Below are 25,619 nucleotides of genomic sequence, written 5' to 3'. Positions count from 1 at the left end.
GAGATATGGAGAGAAATGACAGAGAGAGATCTGGAGAGAAAGGACAGAGAGAGATACACAGACAGAGAGAGATATGGAGAGAAAGGACAGAGAGAAATACACAGACAGAGAGAGATATGGAGAGAAAGGACAGAGAGAAATACACAGACAGAGAGAGATATGGAGAGAAAGGACAGAGAGAAATACACAGAGAGAGAGATATGGAGAGAAAGGACAGAGAGAAATACACAGACAGAGAGAGATATGGAGAGAAAGGACAGAGAGAAATACACCGACAGAGAGATATGGAGAGAGATATGGAGAGAAAGAACAGAGAGAAATACACAGACAGATAGAGCGCGAGAGAAAGAGCGCGCCTTTCGACTGTGTGGGTGCCAACAAGAGATATGTCCAGGCTGAGTCACTCTAGGCCAGGGGTCTACAAAAGGTCGATCACCAGCTACTAGTAGCTCGCCAAACAATTCCCAAAGTATATGAAATTATTCATGCGTTACATCACAAACTGTCATAAACAAATCTCAAGTCTCCGACACCGCAAGCTCCCAGCTACTATCTAACACAGCACTGACATTATCCCACCCCTGGTTAACCACTATGGCTTAAAGAACCAAACATTGTATGTTTCACCTTTATTTAACCAGGTAGGCCAGTTGAGAACAAGTTCTCATTTACAACTGCGACCTGGCCAAAATAAAGCAAAGCAGTGCGACACAAACAAGAGTTACACATGGAATAAACAAGCGTACAGTCAATAACACAATAGGAAAAAAATTGTGTCGATAGTGTGTGCAAATGGCGTGAGGTTAGGCAATAAATAGGCCATAGTAGCGAAGTAATTACCATTTAGCAAATAACACTGGAGTGATAGATGTGCAAGTAGAAATACTGGTGTGCAAAAGAGAAGAAAAGTAAATAAAAACAATATGGGGATGAGGTAGGTAGATTGGATGGGCTATTTACAGATGGGCTATGTACAGCTGCAGCGATCGGTTAGCTGCTCTGATCGCTGATGTTTAAAGTTAGTGAGATAAATTTTGCAATTCGTTCCAGTCACTGGCAGCAGAGAACTGGAAGGAACGGCGGCCAAAGGAGTTGTTGGCTTTGGGGATGACCAGTGAGATATACCTGCTGGAGCGCGTGCTACGGGTGGGTGTTGTTATCGTGACCAGTGAACTGAGATAAGGTGGAGCATTTACCTAGAAAATACTTATAGATGACCTGGAGCCAGTGGGTCTGGCGACAAATATGTAGCGAGGGCCAGCCGACTAGAGCATACAGGTCACAGTGGTGGGTGGCATAAGGGGCTTTGGTAACAAAACGGATGGCACTGTGATAGACTGCATCCAGTTTGCTGAGTAGAGTATTGGAGGCTATTTTGTAAATGACATCGCCAAAGTCGAGGATCGGTAGGATAGTCAGTTTTACGAGGGTATGTTTGGCGGAGTGAGTGAATGAGGCTTTGTTGCGAAATAGTTAGTCTAGATTTAATTTTGGATTGGAGATGTTTAAAATGATGTTTAATATCTGCCAAAGAATTAAGCAATATTGCCTCAATCTGTCTGGTGGGCAGGTTTGTGTCTATCACTCCGTGTGTGGCCAGTTGATGTGATAATTGTTTGGTGGGTTGACACATACTACTTTGCAGTTAACATTTAGTTGAGAAGGTTTTGGGGAAAGTATTTATCATGACTAAGTATATCATTTGTATTTATTATTTGCAAACTTCACAATGAAATGATCAGCAGCAGTCATAGCTGCAGGAAGGAGGGGTGCTGAGGGAGCTGCAGCTCCCCACGGAAAAACATGGAGAAATACTAAATGCTCTATTTCTTCACAAAAGTAGCGCACTGGGCCTTTACTAGTCCTGTATTAGTGGACCGATATAGCAGTCTGTAGTGCAGGCAAAACATTTACATCAGCCCCCCCATATTTTACCAGGTATATTGACAGAAAACAGTGTACATAGAAATTAGTGTACTAAGGACACGGAGAAGAGTTGCAGGGGAGAGAAGAACGTGCCTATTGGAAAGCTAGAAGAAAAAAACAGCTCTGTTTTCTTTTAAGTGGCTCGTGCTAGAAAAGGTTGGAGACCCCTGCTCTAAGCACAGACCCTGGTGGTAGAGAGGTGCTGCCACCTGGTGGCCACTACTAGCATGACATCTGCAGTGTCCAGGATACATATCAGGACCACTGCATTTCCTTGTCATTCATCTCATTTTAAAAAGACTGCTGGTGATGCAGCAACACCAATAATGTATAGGCACATAGGTGTGGAAAGAACTGCAGTACTGCATCAAGATGCAGAGTAGTCTTTCCAGAGACGTCCTCTCTTGCCTCTCTAGACATGCAGTAGCTACGTCATCAGGTGTGCAGATAGCCCTACTCTGGCATACACGTGCGAGAAACAAATCACACTCGCATCACTTTCATTGTTCGGGCAAATCAGTGTGAAGGTTGGTCCTAGTCAATAGTAACCTGCATGTAAGCAGCTTATATTGTCCAGTCTTTAACCCAATACTCAGGAATTACCATCCTTTCCTTAAAGATGAACTATGCAGAAATCACTCCGCCATTGAAAAATACTAAATGCTCTATTTTTTCACAAAAGTAGCGCACTGGGCCTTTACTAGTCCTGTAATAGTGGACCGATAAAATTCTAATAGTTCGCTTCATTTCTGTTTATTTGACAAAACAAGCAACTATAGTGTAGAGAATCACTGTACCATCTAAACCGCTGTGAAATGTATTTTACATAACACAAAATATTGTATTTCAGCTGATGTACAAAACTGAAAGTAAAAGATGCAAAAACTAACAGGAAGCATAGAAATAGCACACATAGAACTGATCTACCACTTCTTAGACCTGCTTTCAATGAGAATTACAAATCTAGAACTAACATTTCAATGTGAATTTGGTCAGGTCACCCAAAAAGTGACATATTGCAGCTTTAAAGGGCATTTACAACACTAGTATGGCCTCTCCATCTACACTGATGTGAGAAAGTGTTTCAAACTATTGACATGCAGCTAGTTGTCCCCTGTCCCTCCGTGACAGTGACAGGCCTCTGATGGAGACAGGTTTTCCACCACATCACTTTCATCCATCACGTCCTCTCTCAGGGCAGCTGGTCACAAGGGAGACAAGAGGAAGAAGAGAGGAGGCAGTTTCAGCCTATTGGGACGTAGCCTACCTACCAGTCCCAGCAGAGACAATGTGAGAGAGAAGGAGAAATAGAAGGTGAGAGAGATAGAGAGGTGAGTAAGAAAGAGGGGGTATGAGAGAGTGGGGGGGATGAGTCAGCAGATTTGACTCTGGGGACTGGAGTGGTATTCTACGAAGCGAGCTAGATTTACTCAGGGTTTTCTAAAGATAACCAGCTTCAGTTAGCTTCACATTCTAGGTCAGGCTTCATCCGTACTACGATGGTGGATATTGCTCGTCCACCTGCCACTAACTCTAATAGGCTTGTAACTGCACATGCATATCGCACACAGGAAGTCAAACACCAAACTCTCCATTGAGACAATCCATGGGCGAGTTAGTGGCACATTTTGATTTGTGCCCAAAAAAATATACAATAGAATTCTTGCCAATTCAGCAGGCTATGGTGTGAAATAGGCTTTTTAGAAGTCGTCTTTATGACTTATCGTTAATGTCATCCTTGGTGTGCTTATCAATGTACAACCACCACACCTATCAATATTTGTTTTCATTAAGTCATACAAAAGTGTTACATTGCATAAAGTTTAAAATGCATTCTGTCATTACTAAATGTGTAATGTGATATATTTTAAGATTACTATTTTAAAAATGAAAAAAAATATATATATATTTATAAGTCGTCTTCCTCAAATTAAGGGGATGATGACTCAATCTTTGCAAGAGAGGGAATCTGACTTCATTGGTCCTTAACTCGCAGCTCAGTCATTTCATTCAGGATAAATGGATTTATCCCCGAGTTAACCTTCCCTGGAGCAGGTTAGTTCTGAAGGATTTGTTGCCATAGAAACATACCTGGTTAAAAGTTGAGTTACTTTTGTATTACTGGTTCTCTCGAGTTGAACTCCGAGTTGACCAAAATTAGCTCGCCAACTCTTCAAACCTGCTTCGTATGATACCCCTCTGGGCTGCTCTCTCTGAACTCTATCCATCCCTTCCCAGAAAAATAATGAGGGACAAGGGGAGAAGGACTGGGAAGGAGAGTATGACAGGAAAGTTGACAGGCTGCCATGTCATGGGACCAATAGAACAAAGAGAGGTCAGCAAATGAGAATTCAAGGTGCCCAAACCAAACAATCCAATGAGGATGTTAAGCGAGCCCAACTGGCCAATGACAGTTCCGGGAGCTGACAATGTGACAAAACATTGTACCAGTTGACCACCGAACTGAACGATGAAAGTGTCCACAAAACCAACAGCTATCTATCCCACCACACCATCTGGGGGTAGTCTACAAAGGCAGTTTGAAAAAGTCAAGTGACATTTTTACAACAAACGCAGCGTCGCCGACGGGGATCGCCTCAAAAAAGGCAACACAATAATTCACTAATCCCTAAACAAATTTGCTAACGTGCTGCTGACTTGAGGCGGTGGGCCTCAGTGTTATTCCGACTACTCCCATTCTGAGAACAGCAGGAGGGGAGGAAGAGATGCGGAACCATGCTGGGAACCGGCACAAGGGCTCATCCCTCTACTGGGGAACTGAACCTGCCTGTCTGCAAAAACAACACACAGGGAAGGAAATACTCAAGTCCACCCCCCTCCCCTCCCTCCTTTTCTTTATCACTTCTGTCCATCTACCACGCTATCTGTCACTCCCCTCTACCCCCCCATATCTCTCTCTCCCATTCCTCTCCCTCTCCACCCTCCCCCATCTCAGCTTCCTTCCCCTGGACTCGGGAGATCTGAGGGCAGCCGAAGCCAATGCATAAATGTTTGATCCTTTTTTCAGCACTAGAGTCTTCTGACTCAGGGGGAAAACGCACTAACTTAGCTAGTTTTTGTGTGTGTGTGTAGATTTCTTTCGCAAACTCATTCTGTAAGCAGATTGCTGCGACGGCAACACCTTTTACGTAACCAAAGGCTAGCCATGAATATTTCAAGGACTTAAAAGTCCAGCCACAGAAAAAAATCTAAGCAGATCATAAAAGCTACTACTTTAGGGAATTAAATCAACTTGCTTTGTGTGTCACCTAAAGAAAATAGATTGTCCGAAGGAAGACCATACCGCAGGCTCAATTCAGAATATAAACAGACAAACTAGGTAAGAGACCGAACTTCTGAATATTGGGAGTACTTAAAGCTAATGCCTGGGATTTTGGAAGCTGTTCAAAAGGTAATTTAAATTCCTTTATTCTTAAAGGATTTTGCTGTTTTTGGAAATCACAGAGTGTAGCTTTAAAGGTAACACTAAAACAATGATAGAGGCTATAATGTGTCCTCTTATAACAGTAATAAGGCCAAGCTACATTACTGGAGGCTCCATTTGTGTCTCCGTCTTACTTAGTAGGAAGTAATGGACTCTGACAAGGCCAGGTCTGGGATTCATTCAAAGGCAGTTTCCTCTGTGATATTAAGACAATAATCATTTCTCCTGCCGTATACCAATAACATCCAGAACTAATATCCCGTCCCGTGTCTCAGAGCGGCGCTGGAACGTTCTGGGAACTTTGGAGAAACGGCAGGCGATTCTGCAGTCATTTGGCTAGGGAGGGAGTGTTCAAGGTTACTGCTAAAGCGCTTCCTCTTTGTACCTCTGTGCTGGGAGTTTTTTTTTTTTGGGGGGGGGCACATATTTTGTCAGAGCTCTCAAGGACTGGTCCTGCTTTTGGTGCAGTGCTATGACAAAAATATGAAATAAACAGTTGTGGAAATACTGCAGTAAGCACAGCCATGGAGGTATCCAGGGAAACATCCCCTAACAACCAAAGCAAAGTTAGTCTCATGGATTGAACACAGACTGTGTACCATTAAGAAAGCATCTCCGTTTCTCTCTAACGACACTCGGTTCCAAATTCATGAAAGAGAGTGAACAAGGGCAGAGGGGAAGGGGACGACCTTTTGGATTGGAATGCAACCCCAGTCCTAACTCTCCTGAAGCCGTGTAGTATGCAGGCCTGCAGGGTCTTCTTACCTTGGCCACAAACTGCCTGTCCTTCTGGTCCATGTTGGCTGTGGGGGCTACGTAGTCCTTCCAGATACGCACTTTACGTTCTTTAGCAGATCTAATAAACAAAAGGATGACTCAGTTAGAAGGGGGGATATGTCAACAAAAAGGGAGGAAACAAACAGAAGAGGAATCATCAATGAAGACGTGACGACCTTGGGTGAATGGTGAAGTGAAAAGCAGGAGATCTGTTCAAAAGAAAAATGAAGGCGGAGAAAACATCCTTTCATACAATTCTCAGTAAATATCAAAACATCCTTTCATGTACTGAACAAAATATAAATGCAACAATTTCAATGATTTTACTGAGTTGTAGTTCATATGAAGGAAATCAGTCAATTGAAAAATTCATTAGGCCTTAATCTATGGATTTCACGACTGGGCAGGGGCGCAGCCATGGGTGGGCCTGGGAGGGCATAGGCCCATCCACTGGAGAACCTCACTAAAAGGGCTTTATTACAGACAGAAATACTCCTCAGCAGGTGAAGAAGCCAGATGTGGAAATCCTGGGCTGGCGTGTTTACACGTGGTCTGCGGTTGCGAGGCCAGTTGGACGTACCGCCAAATTCTCAAAGCGACGTTGGAGGTGGCTTATGGTAGAGAAATTAGCATTCAATTCTCTGGCAACAGCTCTGGTGGACATTCCTGCAGTCACCATGGAAATTGAACTCTCCCTCAAAACTTGAAAAGTCTGTGGCATTGTGTTGTGTGACAAAACTGGACATTTTAGAGTGACCTTTTGACCCCAGCACAAGGTGCACCTGTGTAATGATCCCGATGTTTAATCAGCTTCTTGATATGCCACACCTGTCAGGTGGATGGATTATCTTGGCAAAGGAGAAAGGCTCACTAACAGGGATGTAAATACATTTGTACACAACATTTTAGAGAAAAGCTTTGTGCTCATGAAACATGGGACCAACACTTTACATGTTTTTATATTTTTGTTCAGTATATATAATTCCCGATAAATTAATACAAATACACGTTTATATGATTCTTAGTAAAAAATATAAAGGCAATAGGCCAACATAAAAAAAATAAGCACTTCCCATCATCTGATATAAAATATTTTCATGTGTTTCAATACAGAATATGAAATCCATGCTAAAATGACTCAAAGACTAACGATAATGACATGCAAAGACAGCTCAATTGATATTCTGAGAGTGAAAGTTCCACATCTCCAGCTGTGCTGGATTCAGACCAACTACAATACTGATTTATGTCTGGTCAATTACTTCTCAATTTCTTGCCTCCCTCGGGGGACTCACTGATCTGTACGTACGTAACTTACGTGATATTTCAGAGTTTTTTTCTGGATCAAAAAGAGCCTCATGTGGTGGGTGTAGCAGGGGGCATGGCAGTTGAGAAAAACGGCTGGTTTTAAAGCTAAATTCCTACAATTCTCTGCACTTTGTCATGGCTAATGCTGTGTTCTTTTGCTCAAACATAATAAAATCAACAATGCTAAATTCATTGTTTTTGCAATTTTCCCTGACTATCTAACCATAATTTTGGTGATTGTTAGTTCTCAAATAAGAATATACACACACACAAAAGTTTGGGGTCACTTAGAAACTACTTGTTTTTGCAAGAAAAGCACATTTTGTCCATTAAAATAACATCAAATTGATCAGAAATACAATGTTAATGTTGTAAATGACTAAACACCAAAGTCAACAGTGAAGAGGTGACTCCGGAATGCTGGCCTTCTAGGCAGAGTTGCAAAGAAAAAGCCATATCTCAGACTGGCCAATAAAAATAAAAGATTAAGATGGGCAAAAGAACACAGACACTGGACAGAGGAACTCTGTCTAGAAGGCCAGCATCCCGGAACACAGGAGTGATGGTTGCTTGATAATGGACCTCTGTGCGCCTATGTAGATATTCCATAAAAAAAATCTGCCGTTTCAAGCTACAAAAGTCATCTACAACATTAACAATGTCTACACTGTATTTCTGATCAATTTGATGTTATTTTATTGGACAAAAACCACAACATTTCTAAGTGACCCCAAACAGTTGGTTGTGTGTGTGTGTATATATTTTACAATGCAAGCCTTTTTCCGGTGAGCATGCCATTGTGTCCTCCAATCCAACCTTTGTCAGATCACTGACAAAGTTCTGTCAGTCTCACTTCGAGTTAGAAAGAAATGACTCATTTCTAAAGTATTCACACAGCCACATGCCCTAATTGATTGGTTAATGAAACGGTTGAGGATAATGATGGTTGTGGTCACATTCACAGATTGACCGTGTTGTGACATATGTTGTGGTAGTGGTTTTGGTTGGGGAAGGGAAGGGAAGGGAAGGGAAGGGAAGGGAAGGGAAGGGAAGGGAAGGGAAGGGAAGGGAAGGGACTGACTGACTTTTCTCCGGCCCGGAGTTTCTCTGCCCCCTGGGTGTAGACGGCCATGGACCAGTCCACACAGCGGGCGAACCCTTCCTTCAGCAGCAGCTCTGTGATGTTCCCGTTCTGGAGATGAAACAACAAGGACAGAACATAGAATAGAGTACAATACTTTATATGATAGACTATTTATAGAGTTGACTACTATTGAGGAAACAAAGATAACAGTAAGTTCGACAGAAAGAGATACATTGCCTGCTCTCACACACATTCACAGAGAACCTCATACAATGTGAGGTTTTCAGTACAGTTAAGTGCAACAACCTCAGACTTCCGCAACGTTCAAAATTATCCTTCCTTGCCCTCTGGCTTACAGCGACAGTCCGAGCTACCAGCCGTTGCGTATAGTACAATGCTCAGGGGTTATAGGTGAGGGGTCAGTCAGTCTCACCGGGTGGAGGACGGTACCCAGGATGACCTGGTTGGGGCAGCTCTCCAGGATGATCTGCACGTCCCTCTGGAGCAGACGCGACTCCGTGAAGAACTTGGCCTCGGCAGCGAAGGGCTCTGGCGACTCCGTGCCGTCCGCCTCGCGCTTGAACGTCGGACACTGGAGAGAGGATATATAGAATGTAATATGCCATTTAGTAGACCCTTATCCAAAGCAACTTCTAGTACAGGGAGTGCATTTATTTGCGTATGTGACCACAGCGGAGGTGGAACCCACAACCCTGGCATTACTCTGATCAACTGAGCTACACAGGACCAAGAGGGAGAATACAGAAAATAGAGTAAATATCTGGGAAACTAGAGACACATTCATGACATATAGACCTTCTAGTACATACAAAACTAGATATGGGAGACAGAGCTGGGAGATTGGGCAGTAAAACACCAAGCAGACAGAAGAACAGCTTCAAACAGCTGTAACATCTTAAGTGTGAGAAGGGAAAGACTGGTTATCTGCAGTGGGCCGTTGGTAAAGACTCTGAGTCATAGAAAAAGATGGATGGACAAATAGGGAAGTAACAAAGGAAAATCCCAACATCACTTCCATCTCACATACCTTATGAGTCAGGAAGTGATAAACGTAGTACGATTAGTTAACCCCTGCAGAAACATATAGGGATATTCCCAGTGGTGGAAAAAATACCCAATTGTCATACTTGAGTAAAAGTAAAGATACCTTAATAGAAAATGACTCAAGTAAAATACTACATGAGTAAAAGTCTAAAAGTATTTGGTTTCAAATATACTTTACAATCAAAAGTAAAATGTAATTTCTAAAAATATACTTAAGTATCAAAAGTAAAATTATAAATAATTTCAAAATTGCTTATATAAAGCAAACCACTCGGCACCATTCTCTTTTTATTTACAGATAGCGAGGGGCACACTCCAACACTCAGACATACTTTACAAACAAAGCAAGTGTTTAGTCAGTCCGCCAGATTAGACGCTGTAGGGATGACCTTGATAAATGTGTGAATTAGAACATTTTCCTGTCCTGCTAAGTATTCAAAATGTAATGAGTACTTTTGGGTGTCAGGGAAAATGTATGGAGTAAAAAGTACATAATTTTCTTTAGGAATGTAGTGAAGTAAAAGTTGTCAAAAATATAAATAGTAAAGTACAGATACCCAAAAAAACTACTTAAGTAGTACTTTCAAGTATTTTACACTACTGGATATTCGCTAATCAAATCAGAAGGAATATATGCTATAGTCTATAAAAGGATATAAAAGTTGACCATACACAGAACCACATATCCTATGGTCATAGTACGGTCAAAGAGACTGACCTTGACCCCAGAGAGCATGACCGTGACCAGGTAGTAGTCGGGCAGGAGCAGGGCACGGACCACGCTACCGTCGCGCACGTGCTCAATGACGGCTGAGGAGGAGAGACGAGGGTCAGAAATAAACTATTCATACATTCAACTGAAACTTTTAATACGATGAAACCATCTGTTTACACAAGGGGAAACATTCTACTATGACCTCATCATTCAGTTTTATAGGTTCTACCATCTTTAGAGTAAAGCAGACTCAGTTCTACACAGAGCCGGTGCTACAGTAGATTCATAGAATTAGAATACAAATTTAAATAGAATCTCTATGGATTCAGTTCTATACTGTATTATGCCTTAAAAGTCAGTAGTCAAATGTATCCATCTACAGGATGACCTTCACCTCATTCCTCTACTCTATGGAGGGTGTTAACAGTGCATGTTGTTGATTACATACTGCTCTGGTGGGTTACAGAATGATGTCTTCTGTCACTCTTCTTCTGTTGTCACCCTGACCTCCAAAACTGACACTTTTGGTGTGAAAGCCAGCTACATTTGAGCTGTAAATCGTGTTTTGGGTGATTGGGGGCTGAATGAACGGGGTCTGATGAGGTGATCCGCCATATTCCAGACTGGAGAAATTAGTATTCCGATTCCGGGACCCCGGAACTCAATGGAGGGAACATTTAAAGCGATTCGGCTGGATTGCTACTGCCCATTTAAAAACAGCAGGGGCGGTCTCGCTGAATGGTAAAAAACTTTCCACACCATTTCTCCACTCAATTAAAGGGAGTGGCCGTTAGCTGCGGTGGCGCGGACAGAACAGAGAAAAACGCATTAGAGGGGGTGAAAGTCACATAATGAGCCCACGAGGTGCCATCTAGGGAGCCATTACATGCCAGATATAGATATGAAGGCATCGGAGGGGGTAAACTCGAGCCAAAATGGTGGATTATGCAGCTGTGTTGTGTGCACACAGGGGCTTCTAAAAAGGAATGAGGAGGTGTATGAGTGTGTGTTAGCCCTACCATTGACAGGTTTCTGGTGCATGGAGTCAACGAAGTTGCGGGGGTTCTCGATTATGTACTTGAGGTCGCGTACGGTGTTGGTGCCGCCGCCCTCCGTCCACATGCCCTTCTTGGAGGCCTTGGCCTGGTCCTCCAGGTCACACAGTCTAGCCTGATCTGGACTACACACACCAAGACAAGAAGTGGTTAGTACACACTACACACAGGCTGGGGTTTCAAACTATAGTAAAGTAGCTGGAACAGATCTAAGAGACAATGGAAATTGTTATTTTTGCTGACACAGCGCCCAGTCCCAGCACAGTGCCTTGTTAGGGCATCAGTAGGTGACACCTCTAACCTCCTATTACTGGTCCACTTCTCTATATCATCAGCTTGGCCTTAGGGGGTAACTGCCAGCCTCTCAGGGTGTGCTAGTCCTGGAACTGCATGGCCACTAGTTAGTAGTTCTAGCTGTACTGACAGTTCTACTACCGCCCCTCAGGCTAAACGGATGAGACTGGCTAGGTGGACATACAACGCAGATCTGCTATGTTGTGCTTTTTAAATCCTTTCAGATAAATTAGGGTCAAAAAGAGCAATGGTTCCCAAATGTATGGTTATGCTTTCATGAGAAACACCAATTCAATTAATGCAGTGTTTCTAGAGCCTCAGAATGAGCATTTAGCTGTGACACGAGGGCCAGTGGCCACGGAATACTTGGGGAACACGCAATGGTTGATCAACCAAAAACATAAGGGAGATTCAGGGGGAAAATTTAGGCACCACAACTTCCTCCATTTGCCTAAACACCAACATGAGTTTCAGACACCTGGTAGATATGGCCAAGTACACAACTCCCCAGTTTCACTTCCATCTGCATGAGCTTTCAGGTTCAGCCTGTTGATAACCAGATTGTCAGACTGGGCCTCTAACAAAGATCAGAGGGCTCTTTGAAGACAACATGGCACTCAACAACTCCCTCAAGCAGGCAAGGCGGGTGATATGTCTCAATTAATTCCACGCTGGTTCAAAACAAAAATAGCGACCGTTATCTTGAAAGACCATCAGCGTTTTCCGCCTTTTTTCCCCTTTTCTTAATTGTTTTCCGTCGTCGTGTGAAGACTTTTAACAAGTTTTTTGTGGAGTGGAGAAGTGAGGCTTGCCCATGACTGATATGAGAAATGGAGAGTGAGATAGTGGGACTGGGTTCTTTGTTGAAATGTGCACTGTGTAAATTGAGCCTTTTTACATTGATGCTGTCTGAAAGGGAGAGTGGGTGCTAGGTTTAGAAAGAAAGCGGCACAAAGTGGTACTCAATTAAAACACATCACACACACACACAAAGAAGAGAGAGCGTCTGAGTGTTCTGAAACAGCTCCTAATTGGAGCATTGGACTGGCGCCCAACAACACGAGTACGTCTTCCCCCCCATTCCTTCCTCGACTGTTCTAGACACAAATCCCAACTGAAATAAAACGGTTTCTTGCCTACCGAAGCAAGAATAGAGAACATGAACTTTCTGGGCCAGACTAAAAAGCCTACAGAAAGTCAATTGCACTTAAGCTACTTAGGACTAACAGCACAAACCACAGATTGAGGCTGTGCCAATTCCATATAGTGTAGGGCACTTATTTTGACCAGGGCCCATAGGGCTCTGGATAAAAGTAGTGCACTATGTAGGGAATAGGGTGCCATTTGGGATGTAAGCTTGAGGCAAGCCCAGATACTGAACGGACACAGCGAGATACTGCGAGTATGCGACTAGGCTGACGATCAGAGATCAATGAAGACACAGGAGGAAGCCTACCTGGTACTGTGTGAGGAGATAATGTAAAATCATTCCTTCACTAAATATATTTATATTTAGGTCACAGCACTGTAGCTGGAAACTTACTTCTAAACCCCAAAACAGAGACACGTCTTTTTTTCAACCATTTTTGTAACATCGACCCACAGACAGGCAGCACTTCTTTTAACTTTCAGGCTATAGCCTAGTTGTCGATTTGTAGGCCTAGGCTTGTTACCTATGACATTTCTACAAGTGTATCTAGCACCGAAAATCTGCCAAATACAGCAGACAGAAACAGAACCACTGGACATTGAAGAACGTGGTTCAGAAGGGGCACGCAACTGGGGATCGCAGTTTAAAGGATCAATAGTTGTGAAGCAGTGGTACCAATGCTAATTTGGATTCCCTCACCGCCGGTCGGTGTGGTTACATAAACCACAACGCCTCCCTTCCCTCTTTCAGTAATTTAACAAAACAGCCACAGTCAGAGAGACAACCTACTTTCTCATTGGCCAGGAGGAGCCTGCCAAAATCCTCAGTCAGTGGTGGTGGCCCCATGGTTGGGTTCCCTTGGAAGAAACAGAAAGTGTTTGAAGAGGAGATCTGTGTAGTGTAATTGTGTGTGAGTGTGCCCCAGCAGCTTGCCGTAGCAGCGAGGAGAGGATGGTTGGCAAGCAGCCCGGGCCTTCTGTTAATTGGCTCCTGGCATAGTTTGGGCGCCACGGACAGCCAGGTTTGGAACATGTGCTCGCCCGCTCTTTTTCAAATCATCATCGCCCTCCGATTGGGGTGATCGTCAAGAGTAATCGCCAGGCTAATGAATAAGGGTCTGCTCGTCTCCCAGCCCTCCCACCATAATAGATACCCCATTTGGGCCAAACGACAGCCTGCGTAGAGGCGTTTACATTAAAGCCTGTTCCAAGCCATTGCGTGGAATGCTTGAAACGAGTCATTAGGTTCGAAATATGCAGGCAGACCATTTATTAATTCATCTGGTACCCACAGTGATAACAGGGTTTCACAGCACTGAACTCCTGTAGTGCCCAGTCAAGCCCACTAGGGGGCGATCAATCACTCAGAGGTGAAAGGGTGTTTTGGGACAGTTATTAGACCGGTGAGCTTTATGCTATGTATGACAGAGGCTTATGAAACTGCCGATCAGTGGGAAAACCTCAATGTTACTGCAGTGCAACACTGCCACCACCTGGACTCACACCTTAACTGAAACCCTCAAGTGGGGGGGGGGTTCTATGTGCAGTGGCATTGTTTTATCAATAATACATGCAGCCCATTGTTACATCAAGCTAGCGCAGTGATAGTCACACTATTTTCTAATCTCTGTCATAGTGCAAGTGTTGTATTGTGACATCACACTTTACACTTCTGTGGCATCACGGCAAGTGGACAGCGTGTTGATGTCACAATAGGAAAATAATCAGAGATGTCACAGACAGATGACTGATGTTTAGTCCATCATCTTACGCATGTAACGACGACAAATTCTACTGTGACAAATTGACTGCTTTGTGTTTCCCTGGTTACCACCATTTCAAATCTCCATGGGGCTGATTAAATCCTTGGTAAATCAATCAATACCCTGTTAAAAGACTGATGCACCCTGTTGCTTGTGATATCACAGCACTGCTGAGTCTTACTTGTTGCCCCGGATTCCTTCCCTGCGGACAGTGGCGAGGCCCTCGTTCACCAGAGATTCAGCAATGTTCTCACCGGTGGTGTCTAGAGAGAGAGACAGAGGATTTAACACTCAAAAGAAATAGAGACAGAGTTTTAGTAAAGGGCAAAGTGGGTTGTATGATGTATAAGGCACAGTGGAGGGTTCACGCATGAAAAAGAGTCCATTCACTCGATCAACACAAATGCAGTCAACTCAAGGAGGGAATTGAAATCCTATCCCTGAATGGAAAAATATCCCTGTGGGATATAGACAAATAGTGCACCACTGATGTAGGGATGTTTTTCCCCGACTAGAAGTAACTCTGGCCTCTAATTGTGGCTAGGCTTGTGAAAGTGTCTGGTGGTCTTCTCACCTCTGCCCAGGTACACCATGCCGTATTCTCTGCCCAGAGCAGTCTTGACCTCCACTGTGAAGCATACCTCCTTCCCAATCAGCATCTTGCGCAAGAACTCTCTGGCCTGGAAGGCGTAGGGCTGCAAGGGAAAGAAGACAGATAGCCATGATCAACGGGTAATGTTATACCACTAGTGGCACCAAATAATCAATCACCCACAATTCATCTACAGACCCTGACCCTAGAGATAGGAATCATCTTTGCATTTGTGACCGCAAGGGCAGCGCAATCCAATTTGAAGTAGTCAATTTCACTTTTTCACAATTGGCTGATCCCTCCTGATGACCCAGTTGGCCATGACTCCAACAGAGTCACCAGGAGGGATCAGCCAATGAAGTTGGATGTACCACCCAGTTGACTACATTAAAATGGTGGAAGGCCTCAAATGTCGCTGCCCATGCTAATACGGCCTTTCGGCCACCAGCAGCCTCTATCATTCTCTATGACCATTTCTTATTTTCCCTTATAAAAAGGAAGGCAGATGGGACAGAGAGTGCATTCGGAAAGCATTCAGACCCCTTGACTTTTTCCACATTGTTATGTTACAGCCTTATTCTAAAATATATAGTTTTTTTCCCCCCTCAATCTACACACAATACCCCGTAATGAAAAAGCAAAAACATTATTTATTTATTCAAAATAAACTGAATTATGACATTTACATAAGTATTCAGACCCTTTACTCGGGACTTTGTTGAAGCACCTTTGGTAGCGATTACAGCCTCGAGTCTACTTGGGTATGATGCTACAAGCTTGGCACAAATGTATTTGGGGAGTTTCTCCCATTCTTCTCTGCAGATCCTTTCAAGCTCTGTCAGGTTGGATGGGGAGGGTCGCTTCACAGCTATTTTCAGGTCTCTCCAGAGATGTCCGATCGGGTTCAAGTCCGGCCTCTGGCTGGGCCAATCAAGGACATTCAGAAACTCCTGCGTCATCTTGGCTGTGTGCTTAGGGTTGTTGACTTGATGGAAGGTGAACCATTGCCCCAGTCTGAGGTCCTGAGCACTCTGGAGCATGTTTTCATCAAGGATATCTCTGTACTTTGCTTCGTTCATCTTTCCCTTGATCCTTACTAGTCTCCCAGTCCCTGCTGCTGAAAAACATCCTCACAGCATGATGCTGCCACAACCACCACCCCCATGCTTCACCGTAAAGATGGTGCCAGGTTGCCTCCAGATGTGACGCTTGGCATTCAGGCCAAAGAGTTCAATCTTGGTTTCAAACCAGAGAATCTTGTTTCTCATGGTCTGAGAGATCTTTTAGGTGCCTTGTGGCAAACTCCAAGCAGGATGTCATGTGCCTTTTACTGAGGAGTGGCTTCCATCTAGCCACTAACATAAAATGTCTGATTGGTGGAGTGCTGCAGAGATGGTTGTCCTTCTGGAAGGTTCTCCCATCTCCACAGAGGAACGCTGGAGCTCTGTCAGAGTGACCATTAGGTTCTTGGTCAACTCTCTGACCAAGGTCCTTCTCCCCCGATTGCTCATTTGGCCGGGCAGACAGCTCTAGTAAGAATCTTGGTGGTTCCAAACTTCTTCCACTTAAGAATAATGGAGTCCACTATGTTCTTGGTCCCCTTCAATGTTTCAGAAATTTTTTGGAACCCTTCCCCAGATCTATGCCTCAACACAATTTAGTCTCGGAGCTCTACGGACAATTCCTTCGACTTCATTGATTGGTTTTTGCTCTTACATGCACTGTCAACTGTGGGACCTTATATAGACAGGTGTGTGTGCCTTTCCAAATCATGTCCAATTAATTGAATTTACCACAGGCGGACTCCAACCAAGTTGTAGAAACATCAAGGATGATCAATTTAAACAGGATGCACAGGAGTTCAATTTCGAGTCTCAGAGCAAAGGGTCTGAACACTTACGTAATAAGGCATTTCAGTTTGATGCATTTGCAAACATTTCTAAAAAACGTTTTTTTATTTGTCATTATGGGGTATTGTGTGTAGATTGATGAGGACTTCTTTATTTAATCCATTTTAGAACATAACGTAACAAAATGTGGAAAAGGGGAAGGGGTCTGAATACTTTCTGAATGCACTGTATAAGCTTTACTAGACAACAAGTATCATATATCAGAGATGACATAACTGTCACTGCAGGTGGAACCTGATCGAAGAACACCCAACACTATTTCTTAGACAACACTCCACCCTAATTATGCTGCTCCCGAAAGTGAAAGCATCGTCTCCATGCAGCCACCTGAAATTCATTTTTCCCTTATGAATCTCAATACGTCTACACCCCCACTCTTCTTCATGAATGGACCAGCCCACTGTCAGTGATTGGTTGAAGTGCTTCAACTCACCTCGTCAGGGGTGTCCTTTTGGTCGGGCTGGCTCTGGGGGGCGCGGCGAGCTAGCACTCCGGTACGGATGTTGCTCAGGTTGATCTGACGCTCCGGGGGCGGACCTCCCCGTGGCTGGCCCCGCACGATTATTGCACATCCTGACAAGACCTGGAAGAGAGGAACATCACAGTAAATATTAGCATTAGGCTATTAGGGGACAGACCAGGGTTATTTGCATTGTAGCAGTGGTATAAGCTAATCGGAGACTTAATAATTGTAATTGAAATAGTAGTAGTAATAGCAGTAGCAGTAATAGTAGTGGCAATAAGCAGTAGCAATAGCAATAGTAGTAGTGGTAAAGTAATAGTGGTAATAGTAATAGTAGCAGTAGTAGTATTTGTGGTAAAGTAATAGTGGTAATAGTAATAATAGTAGTAGTAGTGGTAAAGTAATAGTGGTAATAGTAATAATAGCAGCAGTGTAGTGGTAAAGTAATAGTGGTAATAGTAATAATAGTAGTAGTAAAGTAATAGTGGTAATAGTAATAATAGTAGTAGTAGTGGTAAAGTAATAGTGGTAATAGTAATAATAGTAGTAGTAGTGGTAAAGTAATAGTGGTAATAGTAATAATAGTAGTAGTAAAGTAATAGTGGTAATAGTAATAATAGCAGTAGTAGTGGTAAAGTAAGTGGTAACTGCAGTAATAACGGCAGAGGTGAGTGGTAATAATGGCAGCGGTGGGTGGCAATAACGGCAGCGGCGGGTGGCAATAACGGCAGCGGCGGGTGGCAATAACGGCAGCGGCGGGTGGCAATAACGGCAGCGGCGGGTGGCAATAACGGCAGTGATAGTGGTGAGTGGTAATAATGGTAGTGGTAATAATGGTAGTAGTAATAATGGTAGTAGTAATAATAGTAGTAGAGCCAGGCTTAGTATAGGCCTAACAGCCGTGACAGTGAATAGGTCTAGTGGTAGGTTGGTGTTGAGTGTTCAGTTCAGACAGGGTTTGACCCAATCAAAAACAAAGTGCCTTTTCCTGTAGTGAGAAGTACTGTCAGACCAGCGTCAGAGGTGTATTCATTACAGAAACCGTTTTAGAACCAAACGGATGCAAACAGAGCAAAGCAAGAGTTTATATCAGCCCAATTCAGGTAGGTCCCTCCCGTTTCGCTTGCTTCCGTTTAAGAAACACAAATCGGCGGAATTAATACACCCCAGACGATGAAGTATTGGGATCTAGAAAGATTTTCCCCACTGAAGAGTGACTCCTTCCTCAGAACACCACTAGACAGAACAGGAGGAACGGAAAGGGGCCTAAGCACCAGTAGTGATTCATCACCAGCGGTAGATAAACGTTTTGCAACAGAATCCAAATAATGAACGCAGAGGAGGCTGCTGGGAGGAACTACAGGAGAACAGGTTCATTGCAATGGCTGGAATGGATTCAATGGAATGGTACCAAACACATGGAAACAAGGTGCCATTGATTCCATTCCAGACATTACAATGAGCCCGTTCTCCTATAGCTCGTCCTACCAGCCTCCTCTGAATGAATACACCCCTACTGTTTGCTCAAGAGCTGTGTTCCGATCTACACAGTGGCTTTGGCTTGCCTCCTCGTCTCCTTTCCTCCCAGACACACATTTGAAAGGGTTGGCTAAGTGGAAATAGTCCAATATCTCTGTTCTGCTCAGGTTTGTGGTCTTGAAGGAAAGGAGTGAAGAACGGGAGACAAAGGTTACACCAAGACTAGTGGGACTGAGTCTGTAAGCCATATGTGACAAAGAGCCAAGTTTTCAGGGAAGAGCCCTCAACACCCAGACTACTATTCTCTATGCTCTTCCATCTGACCCAGCCAGATGCTGCACAACAAATAATCTCCTCTAAAAATAACTCTTTAGGGAGTTATTTTAAATTAAACCTTTATTTAACTAGGCAAGTCAGTTAAGAATAAATTCTTATTTACAATGACGGCCTACCCCGGCCAAACCCGGATGACGCTGGGCCAATTGTGCGCCGCCCTATGTGGCTCCCGATCACGGCCGGATGTGATACAGCCTGGATTTGAACCAGGGAGTGTTGTGACACCTCTTCCAATAAGATGCAGTGCCTTAGACCACTGCGCCACTCGGGAGCCCCATATTTGACATAAACCCTCCTAGAACACTTCGAAAAAAACAAGTGACCCTCCCTTATACCCAAAATAATAATTAAAACAAAGTGGAAAGCAGAGAACGTGTCTGTCATTTACCCCAATTTCTTGGACAGACCAGAGCCTTAGATATGCAGTTTTAGAAACTGTTCTTTGTCCTGTAAGCATTACATGGCAACGCAGGAATTTTGATAGCGCAGGCCAGAAGGTTGTGGGTTCGCAGACCACTGTAGACAAGAGCCAAGGTAGAAAGATCTCCTTACTAGTAAAAGCATTGCATGACTATCATCGTATTTGCAGGTCTGAGAAAAAAAATGCCTTATAAACATTTAATGGAATTCTACATATTTGCTGAATATTTTTTGAATACGACACAAATTACCAAAATGACAGACGAAGGACAGACAGAGTGATAAGTCGATGTGTTGATTTTAATCAATTTGATCATATTTCTCCAATGCCAAATCCATGTGTCTTGTTTGCAACTAAACTGTCGCTGTTTGCAAATAATTTAATCTGAGAAGTCATTAGGAATCTGAGCATGCTACTTTCAAAAGTTAGACCTACCTTTCCACCCCAGACAGAGTAGGACTACCAACACAGAAAATGTAAGCTTTAACTGCTGGCTACTTCTCTTCCATGGCTTAACCCAGTGAGAGAAGGTCACAAGTGTTTCCCTGAAAGCTGTCCAGGTTTAAACAACTTATATTGTACAGAAAGTGATTAGCTTAATCAATTGATAGTGACAGAATTTGATTACTTCCCAAACAAAGTCAATTTTTTATTCTTCTGGGCTATAGGTTGTAGCTCAGTCTCGAAATGTCAAAGCAACAAAACAATGATACACCCATATGCATCACCATCACGTCTTTCGCGGGTGTTTTACAGCTCATTTCTAGCATAAAGCATTGTGGATCAAAGCGCTGTTACACATCACTTTATATCATCGGATCAGTTTTATTTTCTTCTAAATTAAGCTAACAAGGGGTAGGCCTGTATTTTTTCCCCATTGTCTTTAATAAAGGGTAGACCTATGGCATACCCTCTCATACCCCCTTCTATTCTAGGTTTTAACTTAACAGCCCTTCACTGACACGGAGGTAGGTTATTTAGAGTGCATGGTGGGTGGAGCAATTGCCTAATTTCATCTGTCAAACAGGTACGACTACCTCTTATTTCTTAAATAGGAAGAAATAGGCTACAATACAAAAGCCCTCGTTGTTAGTAAAGTCTAATTAAAATGAAGACGATTGAAATGAATTATGCCTACTCGAATTTGCCCACTTTCAGCACCATGAGCTGTCCATTTCCGCGGCTGCAACTTCAAGTTTTAGCACCACAACGAAAGTTACTTGAATCTGTCTTATTGTGAGGTCAATAACTGACAAATACATAATGGGCAAGAAACAGATTGTTTTTAACAAAATCAATTATAGTAGTAGCAAGCTATCAAAGTTGACCTCCGGTCCTCATCTTCACACTCAAACTGAGCAGAACATAATCTATAGGCTAGTCTGCACACAAGATGGTGCATTTTGGAGAAAATCAGAGATGAGTTGCGACATAGGGCACACATCAATATATAGCCTAATAAGCAATTAATACTACAACACCGAGAACAATTGATATTTCATCAATTACATGACCCTCCCCTAGACTAGATTGTTGTAAAAAATAAATAAAATAAAAAGTATTACTAAACCCTTCACTTGACTGAAATTGAAAAAGCATGACACTCCCCCATTTCCCTCCAGGTAACCAACCATTCTGTAAATGTCAATCTATCCCTTAATGTAACTACTGTCTCATACCACACACTTCCCTTATTCCCAAGGTGACCACTCGCTTGTTTACCCTCTCCAGAGGAAACATACGTCTATGGGGGACATGTAGGCTGTGGCAGGCAGTCTATAATTACTGTATACTCAAAAACAGGCCTTTCAGTCAGTAACTACAGTGGGTGGGAGAAGAATCCTACAGCTCTGAATTGTATGAGTGTTGTATGATAGCTTGTAGCCATATCTGCTGTAGCTACCCTATACATATCACACTAGATTAGATAAACTGTGGTCTGAATCTGATCACTGAAAACGCTTTTCAGGAAATGACAGACACAGAACATGTATCACCTAGAATACAAGCTGGAAACGGTATAGACTGTCCCACCGAGAGAGGAAGTAAAATGAGTAATTGCCAAAAATCGGAAATGTGATTAAATGCAAAGTAACCCCAAATGATTTAGCAAGCCGAGTACTGGCCTCTAGAAATCGCTTAGATGTAGAATGAGACTGTGCATGCTAAATCATCTGGGGTTACTTTGGGCCACTGTAGCTATAGATACTACTACAACTGCTGCTTGCTTCCACTACCGAGGGAGTTTAAGGGGGGCGAGGAATACGTGTCAGTTTCTCGTGGTCTCTTCTGAGCAGCAGGACTTGCTGGCCAAACTACACCGAAGGCAAAATGTCACCCGTTCGTTTGACATTTTTGCCACACTTTTGGGAAATAGGTAACTTATCTAATTCGTCTCAAACTAAAATATATTATTTTGATAGTAGTGTCAATTGTTCGAGTTGACGGACATACTCTAACGTGAAAGCTAGCTAGCTATGATAGTACACTAGTTAAGTTAGCTAGCTAACCATTTGGATGTTGTGTCAGGAGATTGGAATCAAAATAATACTTGCTAGCTAGCTAGCTTCCATTCCAGAACCATAAATCAGAGTTGTTTAGCCACGATACAGCTGCACGCGCTCATCAGGACACGAACTTTGAACACTCCTAGCTAGCTAGCCTAGTGCTGGTTTATCTGGCTACATTAAGTTACCTAGCTACATGAACCCCATAGCCGAGGTCAACCAAGCAATTTTGCTAGGACGGGGGTCATGATTTAACATCTGTCAACAATTAATGTGCAAAAAAGTTGTCTTGTTGCAACTTAAACTGGCTCCAGATAGAAACCTCTTTTGCGAGTGTTTGAACTAACGTCAAGGTATTTTCCCAAACACCTCATTCAAGCACTTCTGTAGGACAACCAACTCCCTCTTGCTTATTTGTCTCAAAAATAGTTTCATTGCGCAATGCAATGTTTACTACAGTACCGTTAGTTAGCACCTTTTACACAAACCCTGTTAACTCCTCAATGTACGTTGCTAACCCTAAACTGTTGCAGAATTGAGTCAATTTGTGGTGCTAGTTAGCTAACGGTGTTAGCTAGCCAACATTGTCATTGAACACGACATTGAATAGTACTTTTCTAACAAGTAAAATCCCACGACAATGAGAAATTGAATCCCCCACAAGTTGGCTATCGTAGCTATAGCTCGTTAATCGAAAGCTAACAAGCTGTTAGCATCATCCCTAGTCCCACACTCTTCATCCATATGTTCCTACCATCTTGACTATTCCTCTCTGGAGCGCCGCAGCCGGAGCAGGATTCGCCTGAGCCTGTGCCGAAACTGATGATGCCATGTCCACAAAGTTAGATACGCCGTTTAGGGGGAAATAGGTAAGGAGCCGGGAGTCCAAAGTGACTGTTCTATTGAAACCCAAGAGGAAAAGGCTGGATAACTGTGAACACACGCTATACCGGAAACACACGGTACCATGCATACACGTCAAAGAGTTACTTTTCCGGGTACAGGATTAGAAATGAATGGGGCAGATGGGGCTATTCCTTGGACGCGTAATCAGAGTGAAATAAGATCTTCCGGTGCACGTGGAGGTTATACACGTCAGCATAGTATTACCCTGGTACTGTTCATAACATTATCGTGGATGCCCCGAGCTCTTGACATGCAAAAATAGTACAATGTTATGTGGTCTATTCACCCAATGCAAATCAAATGTGACCTTGTATAAACCAAAGCTGCTCAACTAATCTGAATTTGTTTATCTACAGAGAGAGGCTATGCATCTTTGTTCCATTGTAGGCTATTTCAATGGGGGAAAATACCAGTACCTAAATCTGTCTTGTCATACTTCCCATCCCCTGTAATCGTAGACCAGGAGTGTCAAACATACATATTTGCCCGCAAAGCAATTTTGTATTTTTTTGGATCGTGTATTTCTTTTACATATATATATATATTTTTTTTAATTGGGGATGGCGAACTGAATATACTTTAAAATGACTAAAACCAGCCATAGCTGCTGATTTTTTTTGTGGGGGGGGGGGGCTGCACTACAGCTAGCTATATCAGTCACCTGATACAGGACTAGTAAAGGCCCAGTACACTAGCTTTTTTTGTCATATTCTTTTTTTATCCAAATTTTCAGAGGATGCTGCAACCCCCTCAGACCCCCTACTTTCCTTCGGCTATGTGTCCAGCTCACTAATAATCACTGCACAGTCAATGGATCTACATTCATACAGTTTCTTGACTGTCCAGCTCGCTAATAATCACTAAACAGTCAGGGCGCATCGAAAATTCCCAAAACGATGGATAGAAGACTATTTTTTGCACATTTTGACGCAAGGAAATATAGAAAATGTTCAGTGCGGCCCTCCAGACCTCGTTGAAGAATGAATGCGGCCCCCAGGGCAACAGGAGTTTGACACCCCTGTCGTATACTGGGGACACCAGGTGAGCGGAATCTCTGGCCAATCAATCAATTTAATAAATCAATTAACAAGTTTAAAGTTGTAATACTGGTCTCAGAGAATTTCATATTTTTCTGTACATAAATCCAAGACACTCCATTTAGTATGATATGTTATGTTTCGTATGGTGTGTATTAATTTTTGGATCACTTAAAACGTATATGTTATGAATCCAATTTGTTGTGGCTGATGTTAGCTAGGTGGCTAATGCTAACTTTAGCTAACACTAGAGGTTAGGGTTAAGGTTAGGAGTTAGGTTAAAGGGGAAGGGTTAGCTAAAACTATTAGAAGGGATAGTTAATAAACTAAGGAGTTACAAAATAGCTAAAAAAATTGTAAGTAGTTGCAAAGTTGCTAAATAACTAAAACGCTAAAGTTGTTTGTGATGAGATAAACACAGGCTTTGGGTTGCTAGATGTTCACATTATACACCCAACGAACCACCCTCCTTTTGTTCTTGGCTTAAGTATCCTTCTATCTTATGTAACCATACCAAACATGACATATCATACTAATTTGAGGGTCCCGGATTTATGTTTACCATGTTACGTCTATGAGACCAGTTGAACCCAACACACCTCCAGGCTGTGTAGGGGCTATTTTACCAAGAAGGAAAGTGATGGAGTGCTGCATCAGATGACCTGGCCTCCACAATCCCCCGACCTCAACCAAATTGAGATGGTTTGGGATGAGTCAGACCGCAGAGTGAAGGAAAAGCAGCCAACAAGTGCTCAGCATGTGGGAACTCCTTCAAGACTGTTGGAAAAACATTCCAGGTTACGCTGGTTGAGAGAATGCCAAGAGTGTGCAAAGCTCTCATCAAGGCAAAGGGTGGCTATTTGAAGAATCTCAAATCTAAAATATATTTTGTTTAAAACTTTTTTGGTTACTACATGATTCCATATGTGCTATTTCATAGTTTTGATGTCTTTACTATTATTCTACAATGTAGAAAATAGTAAAAATAAAGAAAAACCCTTGAATGAATAGGTGTTCTAAAACTTTTGACTGGTAGTGTGTATGTCCAACGAAATGCTTACGTGCAGGTTCCTTCTGGACAATGCAACAATAATATAATAAACTCAGTAGAATAGAATAGACATGTTAGCAGAAGTATAATGCACAATATATAGTCCAATATTCACATGTGTTTTGGGGGAAGCAGGGATTGGGGGTTTATTATGTTTAAATAATAAGTATTGTGATGTGTGGAAAGAAATCAGGTCAGAAAAAAAACATGTTTGACCATTTAAAATAATGTTTATACAAACCATGAAATGATTTTATATCTATAGCGAGGTTTCCATCAGTGGAGGCTCAGAAGAGGAAGGGGAGGACCATCCTCAGTGAATTTCAGAAAAATAAA

General features: G+C 42.8%; 1 protein-coding gene across 1 annotated transcript in view; it reads right to left on the bottom strand.

Moving 5' to 3' along the window:
* snd1 (staphylococcal nuclease and tudor domain containing 1) overlaps window positions 1–23,321 on the bottom strand; it is a 351,126-nt gene extending 327,805 nt beyond the window's left edge. Inside the window, exons 1-9 of the mRNA XM_071332224.1 lie at window positions 23,044–23,321; window positions 17,517–17,666; window positions 15,156–15,276; window positions 14,763–14,844; window positions 11,340–11,500; window positions 10,324–10,415; window positions 8,974–9,132; window positions 8,542–8,648; window positions 6,137–6,227 (exon numbers count right to left, since the gene is read on the bottom strand). Of these exons, the coding sequence (XP_071188325.1) occupies window positions 6,137–6,227; window positions 8,542–8,648; window positions 8,974–9,132; window positions 10,324–10,415; window positions 11,340–11,500; window positions 14,763–14,844; window positions 15,156–15,276; window positions 17,517–17,666; window positions 23,044–23,262 (1,182 nt within the window). The 5' untranslated portion in view covers window positions 23,263–23,321. The remainder of the gene's footprint in view (window positions 1–6,136; window positions 6,228–8,541; window positions 8,649–8,973; window positions 9,133–10,323; window positions 10,416–11,339; window positions 11,501–14,762; window positions 14,845–15,155; window positions 15,277–17,516; window positions 17,667–23,043) is intronic.
* Between the last annotated feature and the right edge of the window lie 2,298 nt (window positions 23,322–25,619).

Source organism: Salvelinus alpinus, chromosome 11 (assembly GCF_045679555.1).
Source record: "Salvelinus alpinus chromosome 11, SLU_Salpinus.1, whole genome shotgun sequence".
NCBI lineage: Eukaryota > Metazoa > Chordata > Actinopteri > Salmoniformes > Salmonidae > Salvelinus > Salvelinus alpinus.
Note: the sequence above shows the minus strand (reverse complement) of the source record. Positions and strands in the feature narration are given on the sequence as shown.